General features: G+C 40.0%; 4 protein-coding genes across 5 annotated transcripts; 1 reads left to right on the top strand and 3 right to left on the bottom strand.

Moving 5' to 3' along the window:
* On the bottom strand, positions 1 to 4,391 carry med19a (mediator complex subunit 19a). The gene is made up of 6 exons (XM_040015221.1): positions 4,054 to 4,391; positions 3,542 to 3,664; positions 2,141 to 2,274; positions 1,887 to 1,983; positions 1,699 to 1,793; positions 1 to 233 (listed from the first exon to the last, which is right to left on the bottom strand). The coding sequence occupies exons 1-6, from the start codon at positions 4,271 to 4,273 to the stop codon at positions 168 to 170; spliced, it is 735 nt and encodes a 244-aa protein (XP_039871155.1). The 5' UTR covers positions 4,274 to 4,391; the 3' UTR covers positions 1 to 167.
* Positions 4,392 to 4,482: 91 nt separating this feature from the next.
* si:dkey-6i22.5 (polyamine-modulated factor 1) lies at positions 4,483 to 7,670 on the bottom strand. The gene is made up of 5 exons (XM_040015222.1): positions 7,399 to 7,670; positions 6,175 to 6,280; positions 5,727 to 5,827; positions 5,186 to 5,381; positions 4,483 to 4,645 (listed from the first exon to the last, which is right to left on the bottom strand). Exons 1-5 carry the CDS (start codon positions 7,608 to 7,610, stop codon positions 4,580 to 4,582), a joined length of 681 nt encoding a protein of 226 aa, XP_039871156.1. The 5' UTR covers positions 7,611 to 7,670; the 3' UTR covers positions 4,483 to 4,579.
* Positions 7,671 to 7,708: 38 nt separating this feature from the next.
* tmx2a (thioredoxin-related transmembrane protein 2a) lies at positions 7,709 to 13,622 on the top strand. Its single transcript, XM_040015220.1, has 8 exons — positions 7,709 to 7,979; positions 8,141 to 8,201; positions 8,699 to 8,812; positions 9,854 to 9,930; positions 10,283 to 10,389; positions 11,876 to 11,941; positions 12,051 to 12,180; positions 12,284 to 13,622. Exons 1-8 carry the CDS (start codon positions 7,791 to 7,793, stop codon positions 12,461 to 12,463), a joined length of 924 nt encoding a protein of 307 aa, XP_039871154.1. The 5' UTR covers positions 7,709 to 7,790; the 3' UTR covers positions 12,464 to 13,622.
* On the bottom strand, positions 12,968 to 24,889 carry zdhhc5b (zinc finger DHHC-type palmitoyltransferase 5b). Of its 2 annotated transcripts, none has more exons than XM_040015214.1 (12): positions 24,749 to 24,889; positions 21,363 to 22,893; positions 20,788 to 20,909; positions 20,447 to 20,604; positions 19,745 to 19,917; positions 19,493 to 19,595; positions 19,277 to 19,368; positions 18,883 to 19,015; positions 17,496 to 17,604; positions 17,229 to 17,335; positions 15,528 to 16,453; positions 12,968 to 15,082 (listed from the first exon to the last, which is right to left on the bottom strand). In XM_040015214.1, exons 2-12 carry the CDS (start codon positions 21,509 to 21,511, stop codon positions 14,977 to 14,979), a joined length of 2,178 nt encoding a protein of 725 aa, XP_039871148.1. In that variant the 5' UTR covers positions 21,512 to 22,893; positions 24,749 to 24,889; the 3' UTR covers positions 12,968 to 14,976. The 2 variants fall into 2 exon arrangements, with proteins under 2 accessions (XP_039871148.1, XP_039871150.1); XM_040015216.1 differs by lacking the exon at positions 24,749 to 24,889 and adding an exon at positions 24,335 to 24,719.
* Positions 24,890 to 26,050: the final 1,161 nt, after the last annotated feature.

The raw sequence follows: 26,050 nt of genomic DNA, 5'->3' as shown, positions 1-26,050 counted from the left end.
TGAAATCAATCTTTCCATCACATCCTGTCACAGCTCACTCTTTCGCACACCATACATTTATTTCTCTCTTTAAACATACTCTTAATAATACAATTACTTGTAAAATACACACACATCCTCTTACAAAAGTCACGCATTCAAACACAGGCATGCACACAGTGGGCTGTCTATCTGAGGCTGTTGCTGTTGGGTTGTGATCCAGCGAGGCCGGGGTGGTCTGGACTGTGGCGGTTCTGTGGGGGGGCAGAAACAGAGTTGTCACACTTATAGGATGAATACAGGTGTGGTCTTCACTGCTGCTGAGTGACATGAAGCAGGAGTTTAGAGAGGCTACATCTGCAGTGGGACCCCAGATGGTTTTAAAATTATTGAGGTTCGCACACACAATTAAAGACCTTGTTTAGAGATTTGGTGTCTCAGAAAGGACTAAAACTGTGGAGAAAATATGGATCTGGTTTTTGCAGAATGTTGCTTAATGTTAACTGTTTTAGCAGGTTAAAGCAGAGGAGATTAAGAACTTGTCAATGCTTTATTGCAAAAAAGCTTAATTATTTCGATCAGGGATTACTCACAATGTTTGATGAAATCTAATAAACAAAAATCAGCAGTAGAAGTCATGGTTATGTTTTTTATTTAAGCTAAGAACATTTCCACATGCACAATTTTTAAGAGAACTCAAGGGAATGGGGCTAAACAGCTGTGTAGCCTTAAGAAAATCACTTATCGGTGAGGTTAACTGGAAAGAAAATAACTTGCTAGGAAGGAATAAAGACCAAAATCTGAAGGAGTGGGAAAAAAAGGTGATGTGGTCTGATGAGCCGAAATTTAATCTGTTCCAGAGTGATGGGCACATCTTACAGGTGTAAGAAGAGAGGCAGATGAAGTGATGCATAAATCACGCCTGGTGCCTAATGCACAATCCTGTGGGGACAGTGTTATGATCTGGGGTTGGTTCAGTTGGTCAGGTTGACAAATGTTATGTAGCAACTTTAAGTTTCTAATAAAAAAAAAAAAAAAAAAATGTCAGCCAAAAACCTGGATATAACTTAATGACTGGATTTTCCACCAATTAATTTTTTTGATGGGAGGCTCTTGTTCCAAGATGAAAATGCCAGGATTCAATGGGCTCAAACTGTGTATGAGAAATCGTTTCTACACTTGGATTGGCCACCACTGCATTGGTGAAAAGCCTGCGCAACTCTGGAAGTAGATAAATTTAATCATTAAAGCTCCAGTTAATTAAAATTTTAAAATAGTGCGATTTCAATTTTTTCTTTTGGTTGAGCAGTGTACATACAGGTATCATCATGGTCATGTAGTTAAAGCATTCAGATCCCTCGACTTTTTGCACATTTGGTGTTTTCCACTGAATTAAGATCAAATGATGCATTTGCAAACATGTAACGGTTTACATATTTGCCTAAAAAGTGAAAGATCCTCACTTTTGATAAGAGACACAAATCCCTTTGTTTTTGTGTGAGGAAGGGTTTTTGGTTTAAAATAAATAAATAAATAAATCTGCCGACTCAAATACGAGGAGCTACTTGAAGTGTCGATCCCTTGTGAATAAGAGATCAGACAAAAGTAGCCTTTAAAAAAATAAAAGAAATAAAATACAGAAATTAAAATAAACCTGAAGTGACTATAATAATGAGATCCGTCTAACTAGTTCAGGTAAAGTTTGACAAATGATCTTACCTTCTTCTTTTTCTTGTCTTTCTTCTTTTTCTTGCGATCGGGATCATCATCTCTCTTTTTCTTCTTTTTCTTGGGATCAGAGTCTGACGGCGTTTCTGTGACATCAAACATCAAAATAAGAAAGGTTATTGAAATGATAATATTTGTACCTTTTTGCAGACATGCATGTGGATAAACTTATATCATACCTTGTGGTAATGGATCCTGCGGTCGATGGTGTTTGTGCTTGTGCTTGCTCTTCTTCTTTGGAGGCTGTATGTGCATCAGTCTGTACTGTTCTGGGAGCTGCAAAGATGTGATGAAAAATTAGTTGCGTACTTAATATGCAAATATGAGAATTAAGATCATTTAAATGTCAGTTAAATTTGAATAATCAGTGTCAGTCAGGACGTTGAAAATGTCTGCGTGAACTTTATACTGCATTGTATTGTGTAGTATGTACCGGTCCTGTGTGTAGTCTGAAGCCTGTTAGCAGAGCGCCAGTCAGTGGGCTGAAGGAGTTTCCACACACTGGAGGCTTATCAATCAGAGAGCGTAATGAGCTGCCGTCCTGTGTGCCCGGACAGTCAATCATACCTGCAGAGAAGCAGAAAAGGTCAAAACGTAAGTGCTCAGCTGTGTTCACAGGTAAATTTAATTAAATATTCAAATCAAAAGAGAAAGAAACAAATAAACTGCTGCAACTTTTTTCCCCTACTGGGTCCCCACCCACTCTTTGTTGTGATCAGTTCTTTTTTCACATGCATCCCTCTAGTTTTTCCACTTTTTTGTAGATTCACTCCATTCTGATAGTTTCAACAATATCCCTCCAGGAATTTGCTGACATTTGTGAGTCCTTCTACTGATGTTATGATTATTATTCCTTATATCGATATGATGATTCTCTCACTGATAAATTGTGCAGCAGAAAAGTAGCTGGAAATGCACAGGACGAATCACAATAGTTTCAGAATCACAATAGTTTCGGACTGCTTCGACCTGACATGTAGTTAAATTTCTATGGGAGGTGCATGTCAGGTTATGTCATAACGTTTTAAGAGAAGTTTGCAGTTATGATGTAGCTTCGCATAAAATTCCCACTGATTCCCACTGAAGCATAAATCCCCACTAATATGTTATATCTGTATTAACTAGTTGTGGATCATGGTTTAACAGCTCATAAAGTACTCATAAAGATCCAAAACAAGAGACGTGATTGGAGTATTACAATCATCTTTACTATCACATCACATTGTTTATGTCCTGTGCCGTAGCAGAAGAAATGGCTGAAGATAAACTACAAAGTGTTTTTCCAATATGAGTTTATTTTGCAGCCAATTTCATAACAAAAGGTGGCCTGTATAGTACACTTAAAACTAGATAACCAAAACACACAATAATATAATTGGGATCTTCAGGCCCATGAATGACACCTACACTTAGAATTCATTATTTCAGAACTAATTTGGCATTATTAAATGACCCAAAATGACAAACAATTAAGATATCAGAACTTGTGAAACAGGCTGGTGTGGAGGATAGACTACTTGTATAACTGACACTGACACTTGTGTCAGTCCACTTAAAAGGGAGTTATCCTTTCCCACTTTCTCCAAGTGGTTGCTCATACGAACAAGTTCTGATAACTCTCAGTTGTCAATGTGTCCTTTAGTAAAACTCAGTTTAAAGACTTTTTCTCAGTCAGCGGTATCCAACGGACAGTGAGAACCCAGGTTTTAAAATATTTTATAATATTGCATTTCACAGCTATCAAAGCAAAGCTTTACGGCTACTGTCCAACACTGATCACTATAAGATTGTTACTAAACAGTTATCTGACCACATCTGTGACTGTCGCACCCACCTGGTAACTCTGGCAGAAAGTTGCTGAGCTTCTCCTTCACCTTCTTCCCGCAGAACTTATTGTAAGCGTGCTCCAGGTTGTAGTGCGTGATGAGGTTGGTGTTTCCCGTTAACTCGTTCCCCACTAAGCACACACACCAAATTCATATCATTTGTAACCAATCTGTACATAAATGTTTGTGAAATAGATGGCCATTTCCAAAGGGAACCTGGGCTACTTCAGGGATGTTCATTCCCATAATAACCGTAGTTACACAACATATTTTTAAGCCACAAAAAGGTGTTAAATCTACAGCATTTGTGTTACACACTGAATATAAACGCTTCACTGAAAAACACATCGCTACTAACTACAATCAGCTAACTCAATGTTAGCCCACAACCAGCTAGTCAACCTACGTGACCTAGTATTGTTTACAAACTATTTAAGCAGCTTTAGATTTCGGCTAAAGTTTAAAAATAAAGGACAAATTAAACACGAAGCACCCAACAGTTACAAGAATTCACCAGTACCAGGCAACTCCCGCAGTAAATAGAAAGGTTCATTCATAGCTCCAGGCTTCCGTAGAGCAGGCCCTTCATCCCCGAGCTGCGGTGGTATCTGACCCGCCATGGCAACTTGGTTTTGCGGCATAGGCGGTGGAGGCTTCCCCGGTCCAAAACCCAGAGACGAAGAACCAGGTGCTCCCTGAGCTTCATTTGACCCGAAAAGAGTTGAAAACATTTCCGTCATATCTACCTTGAATAATACATTTATATGGAAAGAAAATGCCGGGCTCTTCAAGCTTATGGCCTGCTATCTGCGAGAAAGCTGTTCTCCGTGAATTCGAGTGTCAAGCGCTCTGCTCCTCACTTCTTTTCATGGCTACTTACCGTAATGCAGGCAACAAACACGCACTGTACCGTAACTGTCGGTGTATACAGGACTATAATCACTAACAATTTCCAAAACGTCGTGTTTATTTTCAAACAAACAGGCACAGTAAACAAACTCATTATGTACAATTAAGTTAGTGGACATATTGTGTAATTTGGAAAATCACACATCAAAAACATCAGCGGGGCAAAGAGATGACGCCAGCCTTTCAAACTCTGCCACTGATACCTAAAAATGAGAGATAAGAACACACATAACAAAACTATTAGTACTCAATTTATTTATGTTACAAGTAGAAATGTTCTATAACAAGTTACCAAATAAAACCATTAAAGCTACACTGAGACTAAATATACTGAACATCCTCATTAGGAATGATAGAAACATAGAATACAATAGAATAGCTACTTTATTGTTATTCAGATCATCAGTTAGTGCGCATTAGAATGCATTTTCAGTGCATTGACTCGCTTTTAATAATAATATAACAAATAAATCTTAAAATATAATACAAAAAGGACCTAAGATGTATATACACACACAAATGTAAGAATATGAGAAAAAAGGTCTATATACATGTAACAGCTAAAAAAAAAAAAAGACTGTATGTGATCATCAAAATAAATGTACTGTACAAAGAATATTTTGTATGTAAAAATCGAAATGACACAGTTTATACTTCCATACATGCTGAATATGGTTTTTTCATGGATCTTATTAGGGACAAGTCATATCTATTCTGCCAATTATCTACTCTCTCTCTCTCACCTTCCACTCATCAACAGCAGCAGAAATTCGGTGTTCAGTCAGACTGATGCTCTCTCTTCCACCCTGAACCTTCTGTGCTAGAGCAGCATTCTCTGCTTGAATCTTTTTCAGCTCCCGTCGCATGTAGGCCTCCTGCTTTTGATAGTACGGCATCAAAAAGCTGCAAAAGTCCTGCTCAGGGACCCCGCTTGGTCGCCTAAGACAACATTTGAGATGATGAGGGATTAAAATGCTTTGATTGTTAAAAAGCTGAAATAACACAGTGGTGATATGCAGTATAGTAAAGGAAGGCAATATAACTATAATACAAGATGCAAAGTTACCTTTTCAATCTGATTCACTGACTAAATGAAATTCTTAAATATACAGTTAGTACATTTAATGAAAAAAAGATTTCCACTTAGTTACGTTTCACTATTTAATTAGATAAAAAATAAGAAAAGAGAGAATTTCAGCAGTTTGGTAAGAAAATGCACAAAGCATATATAATTAAATACTCAAGATTTCAGAAGTTCAAGTGTTTTCAAAGTGGTTTACTGACCATGCAGGGTCTGGACTGTCCTTGGTGGCTCTCTCTAGTTTGTCCAGCTCATTCAGTTTTAACTCTAGCTGGCCTTCTTCAATCAGTCTGTTGATATCTTCCTTCATGAGAAGGAAAACACAAACTTTTATGTAAACAAGTTTAAATAAAGACCAGTAGTAGATCAGTGAATATGGCATACAATGAGTATTTGGACAGCTATACAAATGTTGGTTTTGCCCAGGAAAGTTATTTGGTTTGTCCTGTTGAATGACAAAATGCATTTATAATACTAATTTTACTGCTATCAGCAAGGAAATTGACAATAAATGTCATAAATGTAATAAATGTCATATATACAATGTATAAAAAAAAGGTGTACCACACATACAGCCTAATGCAAAGGAGGCAGAAGTCCTCCCATTTGTTTGTTTTTAAATACAGGGTTTTAATGTAATATGCTACAGACCTGTATGGTGCTCCGCAGCTCCTCTATGAACTGCTTGTGAATGCTCTCCATTCTCTGAGGGTCCTTACTGTACAGTGGACGAAACATGCTGGCGAATCTGTTAAAACTGTGAGAGAACAGTGTGAACAAAGTAAAGTAAACTATGACCTTTCCTGAAAATGATAGCTAAGGAATAAGTAGATCATTAACATTATAAGACACTACTGCTATGTTAAAAGTACGTTTGGATAGGCCTTCTTTTTTGGAGGACAGGAGGGCAGTGGAATTGTTTGGTTTTCATCTGTAAGTAAAATAATATACATTTAAAAAATAATCATAGCAGAGTGCCTGTCTGAAGTGTTAGATTTGTCCAAACCAGAGTTCTGAATAATCGTATTATAGATTTCTTGCTAACAAACACCACAGGATCATTCCTTTGTCAATTTATCTCACTATCTCACATGTGCAAGGACAAAAAATCTGTATGGGAAAGATACACTTCTTAAAAAGAAATATGTCAAATTCAAGTCCAATATTTATCATAAGTGATCATAAGTAGTCTTCTAGATAACAAAAAATGTAAAATGAAAAAAAAAAATGCTAGGGCTCTTAAACAGCCCAACCTCCATCCCTTATTTTTATTTATTTGTTAAAAAAATAATAACAATAACCCTATGATTTTGCACAATTCCCAACAAGCTTCCCTCTGTTTTTCCCCAGAAACGACAACAGACTACACAAACTGCAAGTAAGCTGTTCATCGAATGTTTTTTTTTAAAGCTGAGGTTCATTAAATATGAAGCTTTTAACACACTTAGTTGTTAGTTTTACTTTTTTAAGTCCCTTATTGTATTACTTTTTTAAATTAATCTCGCTATTCCAGGGTTTTTAAGCTATTTTGTTTTCTGTTGTTTTTAATGCCTCGGTGTTGTGACACAATGAGTCCCCTAAATTTAGGGCTAGATTGAGGAAATATCTTATATATACTCTTGGGGTATTCTAGGTTATTATACTGGAGTTTTATTGGCTCACTTGAGATAAATTAAGACTGTATGTGTTCTAATAATGAGATCTTCACACTTGGTTTACTGTTTATTTAATGACCACCACCTTTGTAACTATTTGATGAGAAACGTTCAAACCAGCTCTCACCCCTGTTTATATCCTTCGTGCAGAGGTAATATCATGACATACGTGTAGTTCACCGTAAAAACAAGGTAATAAACACAACACCCAACACGTTACCTGACATCTTCGATAAACCTGTTCAGGCTCTTCTGCATGACTTTGTCAAAAAGCTTCATCCTCTTGTACCGAGCCTCCGCCTCCGCTGTCGGTTTATTCGGCATCTGTGAGGAAGCTTCTCCTGTCGCTTCATTAGCCTGGCTTTCAGCTGAATCTTCCGCACCAGTTTTAACTGCACTGTGCACTTCTGTTGCTGACTTAGTTTCCTCCATTTTTCAGCTGCCTCTGTTTATGTTTTGCAGCGCCCGCCAAATCTACGGCGAGCCGCCGGACCCAGAAACGCCGCCGCCGCCCCCATGTGGCACATGCGCACTGTAACACCGTAGCCCAACAGCTCCAGCTGTCATTTCTCCTCCAACACTCTGTCGCGGTGGTTCGTCTTCTCCGTCAGCATGGGTTTACTCACGGGACTCTGCGCTTTCTTGTATCACTTACCTCAGATTTACAAATGGCTGCTCAAGCCGTACTATATCACGTCCTTCCTCTTGACCATCTCCTTCGTGGTGGTGCGAAAGACTCCAGGTCTTTGCGAGCACCTGGTGACCCAGCGCGAGGACGGCAACTCCTGTGACTTTGACTGGGTGAGCATAGTGGTGGTGGGGGAGTTGCGGTAATGCTTGCGGTTACCTTTGGTGGGGCTAATTAAGTCTCAGAAATATGAAATAAATAGAAGTAGTAAATAAACTTGATACAAAGTTGTTGTTTGTTTGTTTTTAATGATTTTGCTCCTTTTGTTTTACAGAGAGAGCTGGAGATCCTCATGTTTCTCAGTGCAATAGTGATGATGAAGAACAGGAGAGCTAGTGAGTAGTCTACCCCCCACCACACACACACACAACACACACACACTGTCTTATGTGTAAACCTACTGATGAAAGTGTGTTTACACTATAAACTGTCACATCACAAAAAGTGGCCCAATCAACCATGTGGCCAATGATCCAAACCACTCAGCGAATCATAGGAAGCACCGGGATATGTTGTGATTTATTTGTTGACCTTAACTTTTTAGATAAAGTCAGGAAGGTCGCTTTGTTTGTGTCTTTATTACATGCTGCTGTTAAACTTTAACCACACAGTCTGATGTTTAACTGTTTCCACTCCTTGATCTGATAAGCCATTTGAGAGGAACCCCCACTCTACTGAGAACACACATCTGTAAAGTGATTCACTGTAAACTTTGGGTTTGTTGTGTAAACATTAAGGGAGTGGGAGGGGTTCACTTACACACTGCAAGGTCAACAGTATGAAGGTGTTCTTCTGCTGTTCATTCATTGTTCCCTGCTCTTTGTTTCCTCAGTCACAGTGGAGCAGCACATTGGGAACTTGTTAATGTTCAGCAAAGTGGCCAACTGTATCCTCTTCTTCAGGATGGACATTCGGTTTGGCATCCTCTACCTTGCACTGTGCCTCGGTCAGTGGTCTGTCACAACCACCTTTAAAATTGTGTAGTGTAAACTGTGTCTACCAGTGGTTCTTAATTAGAAAAGCACAACTCTACTGCATTAACCACCCCCAGTCTTAAGGCAGTGATGCTGCACTCATTCTTTAGTTAAAGAGATATGTTAATGAGAATAGGAGTGGTCTTTTGTTTTGTTTTGACATGCCAAATTAATCAGCCCTCTGTATTCACCTTGTACTGATATCTAAAGCTCATCAAGGGGTTTCTCCTTGAGCCAGTGTTTCTGAGACATAATGTGCAACAGCAATTAGTTCCCATTTCTGTTACTGCTGTAAAAAATGATCATTACTCTAATGTACTTGAAGCTCATTCCACTGATAAAAGTCCTCACACTTTTGACAAATTTTTCTTCATCTGAATACCATCCAGTGGGAAGTCGGTGTTATCACTGTACAGAAAAGTGACATCAGCAGTTTTCTTGTATATATTTAGATTATTTTCCAATGCAGGTGAGGTGCAATGAGTATTTTTACTCTGAAGTCCTGAATTTTTTTATCTGGCAAAGATTTATGTATTTATTTTAAGAAAAAGCTTCACATCTTCTCTGTGAAGTGTTCTCCTGGTAAAGAAGCAATCTGAGCCCTGTTTAGAAACTTCTCTGAGCTTTCTGCAATCAGAACTTTTTATTAACTGGCCTACAGGTGGTGCCATTGTGTAATTTATAAAAACAGTGTCCTTTACAACCCCCCGTCCCCCAACAAAAGAAGCATTCATTCAAAGTCAAATTTATCTTTATAGCACATTTAAAAACAGCTGTTGACCAAAGTGTACACCTAAAATAATCAAATTACATAAAAACATAAGACAAGATGGCAGAATTTAAGAAAGGAAACATAAAATGAGAAAACTTAAATAAGAAATAACACAAATAAAAATGGTTTTTTACCAAAGTATCATAGGTGAACACAGACTACCACTGGATAAACTGTAAAATGTACATTGTTTTTATCCTTTTTAAGCTCATCAGTCTGTTTATCTGTGTATTTTCTGCAGCATTTGTCATGACCTGTCAGCCACCTCTCTACATGGGCCCAGAGTACATCAAGTACTTCAGTGACAAGACCATCGACGTGAGTCCTGTCTGATATCAGCTGACCAGTTGCATGTATAGTAGTGCCACTGGTCTTTGTAATGATAGATAAAAACAAAAGAGGTGGGAATTACTTACAGTTACATCAGTTGGGAGTGTTATTTTATTTGAAAGTTCATGGAGTGATTGAGTCTATTAATCATTTTGTTTGAAATTAGAGCAGTTTCCATCAAACACTGAAATCCAGTTGTATGATATTATATTAATTGTATGTCTGACATTTAAAAATTCCTAAACTAAAATACCAAAAAAAAGTGAACTCTCTAACTGATCATGCCCTGCTCAGAGGGGTGGGTTGGTTTGAGTGTAACTTTGTGTTCTTCACTCATTAGGAGGAGCTGCAGCGGGACAGTCGTGTCACATGGCTCGTTGAATTCTACGCCAACTGGTCCTCTGATTGTCAGTCGTTTGCTCCCATCTTTGCAAACCTTTCTCTCAAGTAAGAAATCACACTCTTTACTCCAGTCGCATTCAGGTTTTCTAAGGTTAAATATTTCAGAACATATATTTTTTTTAAATCACCTGGTTCCTACCAAGTTTAAAATGATTTGAATACAGTTTCAGATGGACACGTATCATAATACACCATGTCATTAAATACTTAATAAAAATTGTGCAGGAATTTTGTTTTGGACCACTGTTCTTCACAGCATTGCTTCAGTTCATTGAGGTTCGCAGTGAGGCAGTTATGCAAAGTATTGAGGTCTGGATTCGACTGGGCCATCGGAACACTTTGATTCTGCAGTCATTCTGTTGTAGATTTGCTGCAGTGCTTGGGATCATTGCCCTGCTACATGACCCTTTTTTGACCAAGTTTTAGTTTTTTGGAGAGATGGGCATACATGTGGAAGAGTTCATGGTCCACTCAGTGGAGTATCCAAGTCCTGTGGCTGCAAAACAAGCCCAAATCATCAGCACTCCACTACCGTGCTTGACAGTTGCTTTGAGGTGTTTGTGGCTTATAAGCTTTGTTTGGGTGTCTCCAGACATGGCGATGCATGTTATGGCCTGTTACGACCCCCTCTGCTAGGGGACAGGGAGGAGTAACATACATAAGCATACATACACAGGAAACTAAATGAAGAAAAGGTTTAATTGCAGAAATTCAAACTGAAAACCAACAGGGCTGCATTCTGCAGGCCACTGTGCAACCAGTTAACATGTAATACAATAACACAGACGAGGGTAAAAGTTAAGGTTTAACTAAGGCAAGTTAGCATCACAAAACTCCAATCAAACTAAGTTCACCCATATACCGGGGTTAACAAGCAAAGTTCAACACTATGAACAGAGTTTAACAAAAAGTTCAAAGAGGGAGGCACGAAGGGCAAACTGCATGTTCAGTCCTAAGCAGCAGCCCCTGAGTGAAGACTTTCCTTAGCAGGAAAGACAATCAGGTATGTGTTGATACGCACCTGAATGCTTCAGACCAGAAAAGCTGCCAAAACATCTGTTTTTATGGATCTGTTACCCAACTGCTACTTACCCTCTTAATTTCTTATGGAAGCTGTAAGGATGTGCTTAGTTTATCACAGACTGCTTCTGCATTTTTGTTAATTAATGACACAGTAAAACATGTCATGTGGTATTGTTCATATGAGGTAACATTTACCTAAATTTTAAGACTTGCTAAGGACCAAATTATTTTTTAATTATGTGCTGATATAGAAAAGAAGAAGAGTCTAGATGATATTTAATCTCAGTCAGGGTTTCTTATTTGAAAACAGAAATGACACTATGTTTAAAAAAAAAAAAAATCCAAGATGTTAGTTAACATTTTGAAACAATACCCTTGCCTGATTGTTGCTGGTGTACCTGTTGTAGAGTCACTTTTCAAATGCAAGATAATGTAATTTACTTCATGTTAGAGAAACAGCTGTATATTTGTCTCAAATGTCTCATGTGTCTTCCTTTATATTCTGCAGCTACAACTGTGCTGGACTTCGCTTTGGGAAGATAGACATTGGTCGCTATGAAGAGGTTTCAAAGAAGTCAGTTTTGGGGGGCTTTTTTGCCTTTAATAAATGGTCTTTAATTATCCAGTATTGCTCGATTCTTTCTAGAATTCTATTGACTGGTATTAACTGTCTTTCTGAACAGGTACAGGGTTAGTACTTCTCCTCTGGCCAAGCAGCTACCTTCAGTTCTGCTTTTTCAAGGAGGACGGGAAGTTATGAGGCGTCCAATGGTGGACAGCAAAGGTAGAGCTGTATCTTGGACCATGAACGAGGTACGTCTATTCAGATTGTAAGAAAACACATGAAATAAGACCTGAGTAGATGCTGCTTGCTTACACATGCAGACAGTATAAATACATTTTATATCACCCACAGGAGAACATCATCCGAGAGTTTAACCTCAACGAGCTCTTCCAGAAATCCAAGAAGCTGAACAAAAGCCATGGTTTGAAGGAAGAGGAGCAGAATGGCTCTCAGCCACAAGAGGGTGGCGAGGAGCTTCCTCCTGACACCGACAATATGGAGCAGCCAAAAGAGAGCAAGAAAGACCAGTGAAGAGAGGGGCTGCATCAAGTCTTTGCTTTGCTCTTAACATTTCTGTAACTTTCCGTATTGTAACAGCCAAATATTTTTAGTTTAAGGGAAGAAAACAGGCTCCACTACCACAAGAAATAGTCTCTATACTGTAAGTCTTTATTGTGGGAAATACCCATAACCGCTGATCTTATTTAAACGATCTGTGTGTGATGCAGATTGAAGCAGCAGCGATTTTGGAGCATTTTATTACACTAAGTTATTGACGAACAAAAAAGGTTTTTGCTAATTTTTTTTCCACTTTTGTCAACGTGTCATTGGTTCTTTTGCTGCCTGTATTTATTGACTGGTTTGTTTACTTTTGTGTCAGAAAAGCCAAAGTAAAAGCTCGAGGTGAAACAAAGTAAGAATGCGTGCAATGATAAAATCCAAGACACATTCTCTTTCAACAGTTTGACCTTTTTATTCTGACAAGACATCTTTTTAAAAATTCTTTATAAGGCCATTTTGGAATTTTTTTTTTTAAATGTTCTCATTACAGATAATTGAAACTCGTTCCATTCATCACAGCCAACAACAGCAATATTTTATCTCACATAGAAGTTACTTGCTATACTCACATAGGTTCAGGTTGTTCAGTGGCCACCATCCCTTGGCCAGAGCGGGAAGAAAAAAAAAGTCAACACAGGTTCTCTTTATTTCTCTGTACGACGGCTGCTTTGTGCCATTTGTGATATTTTTTTTTTTCTGGATGCCACTCGCACAGAAACCGGATGGGCGTTTGACAATAATCTCACAAGAATGCACGCCAGAGAAGCAGCAATGAACCGAAAAATAACGTTTTTTTAAAGAGTCACATGCACACTGAAGACACAGCCTGGTAGGGTATAAAACTCGTACTGAACAGTGATATTTGTGTGCTTCAAGCATGTACTTTCTCCCCCAAAATGATGTGCCATGTTCCCTTTAGCATTCTGCAAACACTGCTGTGGGCCTTGACAGAAAAAAATAAATAAATAAGCTTTCTGTAATGCCCAATCGTGAAAAACAAACACACTCCTCTTCTGATTAATCCCTTTCTTAACATGGCTGTGGGTATCAAAGTGAGAAGTGTTCCTTTAACAAGAAAAAAAAAAAAGAAGCAAATGAAGCAAGAAATTCTAAATACTTTAAGAAAAGTGTAAAAAAAAAAAAAAATTTAAATGATTAGAAAAAGTAAAAACATGCTTCACTACGAATGGTCTCAAGGCAAGGAAAATAAACAAACCCCAACGAACACACTCGCCAATTTCAAACCAGTCCCTCTTACATATTCAGTGGCATGGCATTAAAATTTAATGAAATATAACCATAGTTTCTATTTTCTCTTTAAAAAAAAAAAACAAAAAAAAAAAAACAAACCAAACTATCTGGGACTGGTTTGAAATCATGTACAGAACTACAAAGTTTCTTTCCACTGGTGAAATAAATAAGCCCTTCCCCGCTGCTCCTATTTGGCTGGCCATCTGTTAAAGGTATAAGGTTGCTAGCATCTTGACTGACTGACAGACAAAAACCTCTCAGAAAGAAAAGAGAATAAAAACACCAAAAAGACATACGATGATCTTAAAGCTACAAACAGATTTTGCATAATGTCTCTAGCATAAACATTACAAGCGTACATTCCACAAAGATGCTTGTGCTGCGATTGTGAGAATTAACATTTCTTTGTGGCTTTTAAGAAAGAATAGAAAAAAATAACCTGTAATTTTTTGCCACTTCAGGTGTCCACCAAAGGATCATCATCATCATCATCTTCTTCTTCTTCTTTGGACAGTGAAAACTCCAGCAAAAACTTTGAATAGCTGATGCAGCCATCATTTCTCAACAGGCAACTGATTTTTAAATCGCTTTCATGAATAATTACATACAGTATAACTGCCACCGTTATCAATAGTCATCTCCAATACCTGACAATTTCACCCAATAATAATCTGTATACATTTATATAAAACAATATTTAAAAAAAGACTTATAAAACTAAAATGATACTGTCTTTATAGATTGGACTCTTTACTCCATGATTCTTATCAATATACAGATTGTGTGGTCCGTTCAGACATTATTATTGGTCAACAGTCCGAAATCCTCCCTCTTAAAGTTTTACATCCACTGGATAAAGGCCATCCTTTCTATGAGTGTCAGACACTGTTGTCAGTACTCTGTGTGCTAATGTACCAAAGTAAAATGGCAAATCATTGACTAGCTATGCGTGCTCTATAGACAAATCTGTACCCAGCTGTGATGATACAGTCGCATCAGTCTATGGCTCACAAAGTGGCTAAATGTTTGTTCAAATCTGAAAGGCTGGCAGATAAGACTGGCCAGTGGCATTACAAAGATAATAAAGTGAGTACCAAACAGGCCTGCTCCCTTAGTCCAGCGCAGCAGGAGCCTGCAGTCATGAATAATATCCAGCTCGGGTAAAAGACAAGTGGAAGTTGTCCAGTGACTTTCTCCCATCCTTGTGGCAGATCATGTGGGATGTTTGTCACTTAAACCGATATCTCATATGTGGTCCCTCCGACGCCGGTTACCTTCTTCACCCCTCCCCCTGGTTTGGATGTGGTGTGATTAGCCAAGACTGGGCGAGAGGTGGATCTGATTGGACAGCCATCGGGAGGGGAGGAGCCACATCAGGGTAGAGGAGAGAGAAGAGAGGGAGATGCAGGTGAGTGGTTCTTTTTCGAAAATAAAGCACTAACCGCAGACGTTTCTTTACACGAGATCTTGTAAGGCATTCGGTAACTACACTGAGTGAGGACAGGGGAAAGACACAAAAGGCTACAAGGCAAAACACAGCAGCATGGGCAGACATGTCACATTCCAACAACTAAACCAAAAAGACTTACACAGACACAGTTTACTATTCAAGCACTAAACAGGTAAAGACTGTAAGTAAAACATGAAGGAGGAAAAGGAAGACTCACACAGATCATGGAAGAAGAGGAGGGCTGACACAAACCAGGAAGGAAGAGGAGTAGGAAAAGGAGAAGGAGGAAGAAGAGTAGCAGGCTGACGGATCTGGCGACGGATCACTACTCACTGTGTAGCCTGTTGCCCTCCTCCCCCTCCCAGCACAGCACCTCCTCCTGCAAGCCGAGGCTTGTGCTGAGGCCCTGCCTCCATATTGTAAGGCAGGGACTTGCCTAGGGAGAGGCCACGAGGAGGCGGGGAGACAGGGGGCTCGAGCGATCGAGCCCCAGGAGAAGAGGATGAGGAGGAAGGGTTACGAGGAGGACGGGAAGAGAAGTCCTGGTTATGCTGAAGCAGGTGGTGGGTCTCAAGTGGCCCAGCGGAGGAGGGAAGGGGAGGGCTGACAGCACGCAGGTAGGCCTTGTGGGGGGAGGAGAAAGTGGCAGAGCCCTGGAGCAGCTGCCCCTCCCTCTGCTGGGCAATCTGAGCTGAGAGAAAGGGCGACGTGTAGCCCTGCAGCGGAGTACTGGGTGACACCACCTCAGTCTGGCCCCTTACAGCTGAAGAGAGAAATGGAGCATGAGGCTTCTGTGGTGACAGCTCGTGGGCGGCTGACTCGAACTCTGGGCTCTCGGATGGTGTCAGCAGGCTATCATAGGACAGGCTGCCATTCCGAGGTGTCTGATTGGCCAGGCTTTTGTAGCTGGTGTCTGTGGTGCCCTCTGAATGGAGCGTGGCCAGCGGGTTATGTGCAGTGTGTGCTGAGCGCAGGCTGGAGGAGTGTGAGCCACCAGTGGACAGAACCAGAGAGGATGGGTAGGAGGTGTAGGAGCGCCCAGTCAGGGAGTAACCTGACATGCCCCCTAACACCCCACCAGCAGTCCCGCCAGGGCCTCCGGGGCCCTCGCCCCTTTCCCCTCCCCCTCTGCGCACCCCTACACCTCCCCCCACCACTGTGGTTCCATCCAAGCTGCTCGGCTCAGAGCGGTAGCTAGGTTGGCGGCTGGACTGCAGGATGGAAGGAGATGGAGAGTCAAGACTCTCTCCACGGATCATCTGAAGAGGAGAGAGGAGGAGAAACAGACCAAAGGGGAGAGGGTAAGGAAAAGTGTGATGAAGATGAAAGCAGGAGTAAAGAGGGGAGGGAGAAAGATGAAAATTACCACCTTGCCGTGGGAATAGAAAGCAGAGAACAGAAAGCAATTTTGTAGAGATTTTTAAACAGGGAAAAAAAAAAAAAAAGAGTGGTGGGGAGAACTGGATGCTTGACCGGTGTGCTACTCAATCATCACACTACTGGATTGGGAATATTGACTGGTTTCAACAAGCACTAACACTGCATGTCAAAGACTGTGTGTGTCAACAAATGAATGGAAATACAAAAACATATGGAACATGAACTATACATTGCAGTCAATGCAGTCTCAGGGGAAAAGGACAGATCCATTCAAACACACAGAGACAGCCAAAGGGATACAGGTATACACACGTACTGAGACTTACTGATCAACCGATGGCCACTGAATGAACAATTTAAAGTAAAAAAAAAAAAAAAAAAAAAAAAAAAAAAAAAGGGGCATGTATTAACCATTAAGGATTTAGAGGGGCAGGGCATATAAGCCACCAACGCTTCCCCTGTTTCACGCATTAAGCTTGAGCACATCTGTGAGTTTTTCCTCATTAAGCTATGTATAAATCAACAAGGCTGTGTGCAGATGGTATTTTGATTTGATTATGTCTGCGTTTTAAATGTAATTAACTTCAGCTATTTTTTCCTTTTCGTACATGGTTTACACAGAGCACTTTAAGGTGTCTGTAAACTAAGATCTACCTTGTTGGGATGTGTGAGTGCAGTGTGGTTTCTCCCTGGGCTGTTGAAGGTTGGCCGGTACTTATACATTGATGGCGTAGGTGGTGCTTCAGTCAGCAAGCTGCTCTCTGAGTGACAAGAAACCAAAAGTGACATTTGAACAAGGTCTGTTTATGATTAGAAAACAAATATTCATCTATTTACACAAAAGCTAAGAACTCTCTCTGCATATTCTGTCATACAAAGTGGAATCCTAGGTTCAATTATGCATTTGTATGTGCATCTCACCCTCTGTGTCAGCACGGGGAAGGCCAGGGTAACGAAGCTCTGGCTTTGGAGGAGGTGGAGCCTCTGCATCCGCTGACTGGCTCTCCATCTGATCTAGACTACTCTTGGACTGGAAAGGATGAGGACCGAAAACAAAAAGCCATTCAGTGAAATCAGACTGCCTGGAACAGAGAGCTACATCTGTAACGTTTTCCAGGTTTTGATATCTGATTAACGTTGCAGGCAATTTCAGGATCCTGTGGGAGTGAATTATCATTTCTCATAACCAAACATTAAAAAAAGAAAAGAAAGTTTGACACCCAATGACTGAGGGGAAAATGTAAAATAATTAATTAATTTAAAAAAAGCATCTTCCATCACACAAACTCTTGAATGTTCTGAGTTTTGCCCTCCATGCTATGGAGTCGCGACAGACACACACCTCTCTCAAAACACGCAGTTTCACAACATAGATGGTGATACATGGTAATACTAACAAGTTAATATTTGGTACAATGACCTTTATTCTTCAACACAGGCAGCTTTCTACTATGTTCTTCAAGTAGTCTTCAGGAGCACTTCTCCAGGTTTCTTGAAGAACTCTTCTTTGCATGTTAGCTGCATTTTGATCTGTTCTCTGTCAAGATGATCCCACTCATCCCGAACACATGTAGAGTGTTCCAGGCTTTGGGGAGACCAATCCATGACTCATAGTATCACACTGCTGGGTTTTTTTTTTTGTTTCCTTTTAAATCCAGATATTTTTTTACTGTATTTGCAGTGTTTTTGGGAGTACTATCAAAAACAAAGCCACTACCATTAAGATGCTTTCCACAAGTACTCCATGTTGGCTCAATATCTTGCAATTCTTTTCTGCAATCATAATTCCATTAATTATAACAAAATCTCCAATACCACTAGCTGAAATGCAGCCCTAAACCATTCACATGCATTTCAGCTAGTGGTGATCAACAACTCTTGAACCACTCTTGTTGGAAAATTCTGACAAAATAACACAAAGAAGAAGAAGACTACTATTAAGTTATTCAATCTCTACTAATAGTATGGTCTGCAAAACTACACCTGCTGCTACTTTCCAGCAGCTGCAGCACCAATATAAACTACATTAGCTGACTGCTAACAACCAGAGTTTCTGTGTTGCTTCTGACCTTTTAATATTTAAACATGAAATTAAAATTGATGAAATATTTTGTGCACCAGATTTCTCTTCTCTAAAACTCATACCACAGTAATAATATAGACATATAGCATATCTGTGGAGCTGTTATAAAGCGCTATACAAATACAGGCCATTTACCAGGCCATTTACCAGGCCATTTATCAGGCCATTTATATCCAGACTTCTCTGTACAGACTGCATGTGTTTGTTCAATTCATTATAACTCACCCTAGTGCTATGTCGGTCATTCTGGATGCCGTTGTCCAAGACCTTGGCTTCTAGTTGAGCTTCAGTGAGAGCAGGTCTAAGAAAAGGTGGCTGAACTTCCACCATCTGCCGGCCCTGCCAACGACCTATGTATCTATAACACACACACACACATATTCAAAAAGATACAACCCAGCTCTGTTGACCAACACCTCACCCACTCACTCCAAAGGTCTGCATTAGATATTTAATTACCTCAACAGACCAGAATGAACTATAAAAGAGTAGGGTGGAAAAGTGGAAGGGGAAAGAGAGCAATGGAAAGAAAGAGGTAGTGGAAAAGGAATAACTGCAGAGCTGAGTGTTAAACGGGGGGGGAGTAAACAGATGAGTGCAGAGAAGAAAGATTGCTGACCTGGGGGCTTGGGAGCTGCAGAGTACATGGGTAATATTCCTCAAGCAGCCGTTGGTGAAAGGGTTAACGCCTCCCCGAAACTTCCCTGTCACCTACGGAGAGGGAGCGAGATAAAACAGTTGCATACCTAACAAAAACACATTAACCAGTGTAAAGCATGCCTGACTTATCTCAGTGATGCAGACCGTGATTTGCACAACCACCTCTGGTATGTACCTGTTCATTTGTGGTTCGACCGCGAGCCACCAGCACTATGTGAAACCCAGTCAGACCAGCGACTGGGACAAAAAACAGGCCAGCCACACACATCACACCCATACTGGTGGGGGGGGTTGTCAAGGAAATCACAAAAAGAAAAACCCCTGTCATAAGACACAGGAAAATCTATTCCAATGATGTGTTTTGTGTTTGAGAGTTCCATAATGTGTTGTGCATTTCTATGACAGACTTATGCCAAGTAAAGGATACGTAACAGCAGCACCTGGCGTGTCCAACTCCTGTTGGTGGTGCAGGACATAAACCAAGCCAAAGCCAAATACGTTCATGATGTGGGTTGTGAGAGAAAGTAAGAATAGGAAGAAATAACGATAATTCCTCCGACCAATGCAGTTGTTCACCCAAGGACAGTGGTGATCAAAATCCTAAGAATAAATAAAAAGATTAAAAGATATCTCTCAGAGGGAAACTATAAGAATAAGCAACAACTACAGTACATCATATTGCATGTCCACACAATTTCCACCTCCCACACTCACACATGAAAACTAAGAATAGGACAGATCTAGGCTGTGTAGTGAAACCACACAGGAGTGTATAGAAGCCCACTGTGAAATTAGGACTTGCTATTAAAACAAAGACATTTTAACATGAATATATAACAGTCATTTAGGTCATTTTATTACATTAAGTGCTTAAACTCATGGAAACATCAGATTTCCAAGATTGTGTTTCCCTACCATTTAGTTTATAGGTTAAAAAAGAAATAGCATAACCAAGGCAACAACAGAAATTTTAATTAAAAGATTTTTAGCATACATAATTACAAAACATTATCCAATTTTTAATGAAGTTCACTCATTGCTGTATGATACTACCAATTCATTTCTAATTTAGAGCCACAAGAATACCCAGTCAACATTATTAAGCAGGGATAAATGTATAATTATGTACCTCCACACAGTTGTCGCACACTGAGCAGTGCGAGCAGCGCGGTGGTCGGTAGAAGCGGCATGTTGAGCACCACTTCATGCGCACCTGGATGCCTTTGATCTCCACTGTCTTATAGAGTGGAGCGCGGAAGTCATCCTCTTTGTCCTCATCTTCCTCCGCTGCAGACACAGACAACCTGAGATTAAACTTGTATCATAATCACCTAATAACCATCTCACACGGTCTCTCTAAATTACTTTATAGGCAGTGAGTATTCGAACAAATAGTCTTATTTTGCATGTACTTTAAAAGTATTGCACATGCATCATTAGGACGTGACATTTTACTTTCTAGAAGTTCACCTCTGGGAAAGATTCCAGGATCCATAAAAGTGGCCATGCAGAAGTTGGCGAGGGTGAAGAGGAAGATTACGGCATTATATATAGGAATGACAGAGGAGAAATGCTCTGACAACCATGGGCACCTGGAGAGTGTTAAGGAGGATGGAAACAAAATTACAGTTAGACAAGCTTCCACCAATCCCCACACTTAGTGGTAAGATGTGGAAAGGAAAAAAAAGTAACCAAGTAACATTTCACACTCCATCATCAACTTCTTATAAGCTTATGTGCAAGCTAAACAACTGCCCACAGAAGTTGCTCAGTGGCAGAAATAGGAGACTGTGTTTGTGTTGGGGAGGTGACAGGTGTGGCTGCGATAAACTATGAACAAATGTTCCTGAAAAGCTGTCAACTTACTTTGAATGAAAAAACATTAAAAGAACAGCAAAAAAAAAACCCTGCTTATTTTAACACTGAACATAATGCATGTGGATGTTTACACATCGCTCCAGCATGTACAAACACATGTGTATGTACACACATGTAGGCCCTTTAAAACCCATGTTTGATATGAAACAAAACCAAGAAACACTCACGTGAAGCAGAAGAAGAGCGTTGTGGCTCCGACAAGGAAAGTGGTGGCTGCAGACACCGGGACGTACCGGCTGGGTCGAAATGGACGGGGAGGAGCAGAAGCAACGCCACCTACTCCTCCCCCAACCCCCCCACTGCTGAAGCCAGGCATCAGAGATAGAGAGAGGGTGGAGGAAGATGGAGAGAGGTAGCTATCTACTGTCTACCTGCTGTAAAGGGGTGCTTTCCAGGTCAAAATGGCATATGTGGCGTTCGTCTGGGAGGAGGGGCCATAGCTACTGACTGGAAAAGAAAACAACACTATGCAAAGCAGCAAATAAAGGGAAACATTAGGGGTTTTCTGTGTCCAGAAACTAAATGTCTCCCAGTACTAATATAATCACTAAAAAACTGATTTTTTTTTTTTTTTATTTTTTTTACATAGCACTATACAAACTGCTGTGTACAGCTTGTTGTAAATATTTAATTTGTGTGCATAATCTTAATAGAAGCTTATAAAAGCAAAACTATACAAGAGCAGTGTGATACAAAAATATGTATAGGTAATTCAAATATTTTTGTATGGCTTTAATGGAACTGTATTTGGTGCAACAATATAAATAAATCTAATCTTCTACTGTTACTCACTGGCACCAGTGCAACCGTAACACTGCTGTGCATATACGCGAAAGGACCAGCACTCACGCACAAAACACTGGAACAGCTCAGGGTTTACATTAATGCTCCATCACTGGGCTTCAGTTCTGATTATCCCGCTCAGTGAAAATGAAAAGACCAGAAAAATTAAAGAGGTAGTGGGTGTACAGCCAACAGGCCGAGAGCAGAAGCACATGGAGGAGAACAGGCAGAGGATTGAGCGCAGCAGCTGCTGATGACTTCTGTGATCCTCCCGAGAAGGCTTATTTAGGCACTGGGTGGGTGGAAGAAACTGAGGATAGTGGCAGGAGGGAGAGTTCCAGCATTTCAAACTTAGTCCACAGGGGAAAACAACTAAACAAACAAATTCAGCTTTTAAACCAGTTGTGGGAAGCCGTTTAACATCAAACTAAAGTCCAGCTGGGATTTGTTTTCCAAAAAAAAAAGGAAGCTGCTATTAAAAAGAAAATAAAATCATAAAAAAATTAAAATAAAAAAAAAGATGTCTAGCCTTTTATTTACTAGGAAAATAACTCAAAAAACCAAGTGGAGTCCCCTGGATCTTCTGAGACTCCTGTTGTCAGTCTCTGTGTCATTAAGGGCACAAAACCAACTCATTCCACATGGAAGTCCCGTGTATGTCACCGAGGTGTCACCACTTTTTGCTGGGATTGGGTCTTCCACCTCCAAATTCTCTGCAGGTTGAGCTCTTTTCCCATACTGCGTCTCCTAAAGAAAGCCACGTAGAGTTTGGATGTCACATGGTTAGATGCATTTCGCACCTTTTTCCCCCTCAAATAAACAAAACAAAAACCCCAAAACAAAAACAAACAAAAAGATCTTTGGCTCCTTTTCTTCTTTCACACTTGGGTTCTTTGTGCAAGTTGCTGGACAACCCTGTAAGAAAAATAAATCACACAAAAACTCAATGAGCAGAACAAAGACAGGACCAGAACGAATTTGTTTCAAATAATTGAAGCTTTAATGAGCCCTTGGTTCAGATCAGTAGTGTCCAACCAGTTTGTTCCCACAGTACACCTACATTAATAGTCCCACAAAGTCTATATAGCAAGATGAAGGCACTTCTAGCTGCAATTTTGCTTCATTGGAACACAGCATGCCAACTACAATTTAGTAGTTTGAATCACACAGAAAGTAATCTTTTTGCCCCTCCTGCTATCAATCAGACCCTCTGACCTGTAGAAATATGGCAAATTAAAATCTTATTCATTATTTTTTTGTGTAGCTAGAACAATATTTGTGATGACTTCCACCTCATGACAAGAAGGACCTGGGTTCAAATCCAGTTTGAGACCTTTCTGTGTGGAGTTTGAATGTTCTCCCTGTGTCTGTGTGGGCTCTTTCCAGATACTCTGCCTTCCTCACACAGTCCAAAGATAAGGATGACATTAGGTTGATTCCTAATTCTGAATTAGCCCCCTTGCAATGCTGAAGTGAAGTCCTACCTGCCTTTAGGAATACCATTTTGGAAACCTGGGATTAGAGTAATGGGTTTTTGATAACCACTATATTTGCATTACATTTATTATCTTTGTCCTATGTGGTGTCAAATTAAATCTTTGCATCTCTGACTGCCAATGCATAATACATCTCATACCATAAGCGTGGAATATAGAATTACCAAATATGTTTGAAAACATGTATACTACAATGTTTTGCAGGTAGCCTTCAATGTATTTCCTTGTTAAATCACAGGCCAAAGGTCTTAGTTTGATTTCACAACAAACCAGACTCACTGACCAAGTTCCTCCTTTCTCTACAAGCTTGCCTTAAGCAGTGTGGGTATTTCACCATAAGCCCGTCACCACCTCAGTGACCGCAGGTTGTCAGATGGAAATACCTTCCACGAAGGGAAACTGAAAACAACACACAGACACAACGATCTGTGGAAAAGGTGCACGCCTTTCACACACACAATCACGCTCATACTCCTTAACTCTTGTAGAAAAACTAGTCTGTGAGTACACTGAAAACGGATCCGAAGCAACAGTGTAATCTGATCGTTTGGACACACCTCTCTCGTCAACAACCATCCGTACTAACAAATGGCAGAGAGGTGTCAGTAGGTAATAATCGCACTTGCCCCAAAACTACCCCCCACTATAATACATGTTAATCCTAAAATCTCCGTGTCGAGCATTGCTTATCATGTCACCGCAACAATCTACACATCGCATGCTACAACCGGTCAAGCAAATTTAATACATTTTCCGAGTAACAGTGACATACTCGCGCTTGATTTTTGCCGTCTGCTTTAAATCTACACCCCTAGACAGACTTTGACTTCATCTCAAAATGAAACGTTACACATACCAACCGTTAAACAGCAGGCCAGGGCAGTGCTAGGATTCAGTCAAGACCAGCTAACGTTATCATAATCAGCTGCCAACACCGTGAACCTCACAAAAATACACACACCACTGTTTTAAAACCAAAAGCCGCCGAGAAGTAGTAGCCCATGCAACCTACAAAAACCGATTAAAACACGACCCATACTTGGAAATCACAAGATACTGAGTAGGTAATCATACAGTGAGCTTTTACCTAGCCTAAAGTTTTTTTTGCGACACTGTACGGTCCTTTACCACAGCTATAAGAGTTAGCTTAACATTAGTTATCTGGCTAGCATGAGAGCTGTACAGTAGCAAATAGATTTTCATTAATAACTGACGAAACAACTGTGGCGAATTTCACCTGAAAAATGGCTAAAAAGAAGAGGTAAAACACACACCTAATCATGAACACACGAGGTGTCTTGCTTGTAGGGTGTGGGTCGATTCGGTCCTCCTTGAGTTAGCCGCTAGCAACCTACTTAGCTCGCCTGCTAGGCCGACGTAGGAATCCCGGAAGTAGCCCGTCAGGCCTCAGGTGGGGCAACCAGCCAATCACAGACATGGAAGGCGTCGACTCTGGGAAAAGAAAAACACTGTGCGTGATGGGCCAGTATTTTTTTTTTTTTTGTTTGTTTGTTACTAGAAGTAATTCTATACAGATTAACCCTAAAACGATTATGTATTATGTTCTAGGAACATGTGAGTACTTTCATACACTTTCTAAAAGACAATAAGGTACTATTTGTATGCAACAAAACAAACAAGCGTTGCGTTTGAATGGTGGAATGAAGAAGTACTGGCAAGTGTTCAAAGTGTTGTGCCAAAAAGTGATCGTCTGCCAAAAACTGATTTCCGGTATCTGTCAAAAACCGATTGCTCGTATTTAAACTGCTATAAGTAACTTGTTGGGCTATAATATGTGAAACATATGTCAAATGCGTCCCTCATGGATGACATAGAGTTATCTTGAGCCACAAACAACATTTGTGTAAGAAGGTAGAAGCCGCAATCAGTTTTTGGCAGTGACTTTTATATAACCTTTATTTATGCAGTTAAAAAAATCTCATTAACATTAAAAATGTCTTTTGTAAGAGTAAGTTGGCCAAGAGGACTGCAGAAATGGCAGCAAATATTACAATAGGTCTGTAAAAATACTTTAAATGGGGATACAGGACCGGATTGGTTATAATGTAAGTACAATAAAACAGAGTTATAAAGATACTTGAAACACAGATAATTTTTTAATTCTATATTTTTAATTCTATAATTTTTTTATATATAAACCGTGTTCACTGAAGTCTATTTACCAACATACATAAAGATATTACACGTAAAAATACACAGAAACACTGGAAATCAGTTTTTGGCAGGCAATCACTTTTTGGCACAACAAATAGAAGAGGGTAGCGAAGAAAAAGTGGGAGACAGACAGTAGACAGGAGTTCCTAGTGGCTAGTTGGTAAAGGAAAATGCTTATGAGACTGGAGACTAAGCTGGAAAGGATGTGCAGCAGTTTGGATGGTTAAGAATAGAGATGGAAAGATACTTATCAGTGAAAGAGTGTATTGAGATGATAGAAGGAGTTCGTTTAAGAGCTTTGCGGAAAGTTAGTGAATCAGTTGGTTGGGTTCATGGTCGGGGTGGGTTTATGTCAGGGATCTGCTCTGAGACCCTTCTTGTTTGTAATTGTGATGGACATT

Source organism: Simochromis diagramma, unplaced genomic scaffold (genome assembly GCF_900408965.1).
Source record: "Simochromis diagramma unplaced genomic scaffold, fSimDia1.1 OVJJ01000685.1, whole genome shotgun sequence".
Taxonomy (NCBI): domain Eukaryota; kingdom Metazoa; phylum Chordata; class Actinopteri; order Cichliformes; family Cichlidae; genus Simochromis; species Simochromis diagramma.
The sequence above is the reverse complement of the archived record's forward strand: the minus strand, read 5'-3'. Positions and strand labels throughout refer to the sequence as shown.

What these genes read in the sequence shown, in the direction of transcription:
- med19a (XM_040015221.1), bottom strand. Translation starts at nt 4,273, where the DNA reads ATGACGGAAATGTTTTCAACTCTTTTCGGGTCAAATGAAGCTCAGGGA. An exon ending in TTTACTGCGGGAGTTGCCTG is followed by an intron (nt 3,665 to 4,053) that starts GTACTGGTGAAT and finishes GTGTGTGCTTAG; the next exon opens with TGGGGAACGAGTTAACGGGA. An exon ending in TCAGACTACACACAGGACCG is followed by an intron (nt 1,984 to 2,140) that starts GTACATACTACA and finishes ACATCTTTGCAG; the next exon opens with CTCCCAGAACAGTACAGACT.
- si:dkey-6i22.5 (XM_040015222.1), bottom strand. Translation starts at nt 7,610, where the DNA reads ATGGAGGAAACTAAGTCAGCAACAGAAGTGCACAGTGCAGTTAAAACT. An exon ending in AGCTGCGGAGCACCATACAG is followed by an intron (nt 5,828 to 6,174) that starts GTCTGTAGCATA and finishes CTTCTCATGAAG; the next exon opens with GAAGATATCAACAGACTGAT. An exon ending in CTGCTGTTGATGAGTGGAAG is followed by an intron (nt 4,646 to 5,185) that starts GTGAGAGAGAGA and finishes TCTCATTTTTAG; the next exon opens with GTATCAGTGGCAGAGTTTGA.
- tmx2a (XM_040015220.1), top strand. Translation starts at nt 7,791, where the DNA reads ATGGGTTTACTCACGGGACTCTGCGCTTTCTTGTATCACTTACCTCAG. An exon ending in ACTCCTGTGACTTTGACTGG is followed by an intron (nt 7,980 to 8,140) that starts GTGAGCATAGTG and finishes TTTGTTTTACAG; the next exon opens with AGAGAGCTGGAGATCCTCAT. An exon ending in TCAGTGACAAGACCATCGAC is followed by an intron (nt 9,931 to 10,282) that starts GTGAGTCCTGTC and finishes TTCACTCATTAG; the next exon opens with GAGGAGCTGCAGCGGGACAG.
- zdhhc5b (XM_040015214.1), bottom strand. Translation starts at nt 21,511, where the DNA reads ATGCCTGGCTTCAGCAGTGGGGGGGTTGGGGGAGGAGTAGGTGGCGTT. An exon ending in ACGCTCTTCTTCTGCTTCAC is followed by an intron (nt 20,910 to 21,362) that starts GTGAGTGTTTCT and finishes AACACTCTCCAG; the next exon opens with GTGCCCATGGTTGTCAGAGC. An exon ending in GTCGAACCACAAATGAACAG is followed by an intron (nt 19,369 to 19,492) that starts GTACATACCAGA and finishes CCCTCTCCGTAG; the next exon opens with GTGACAGGGAAGTTTCGGGG.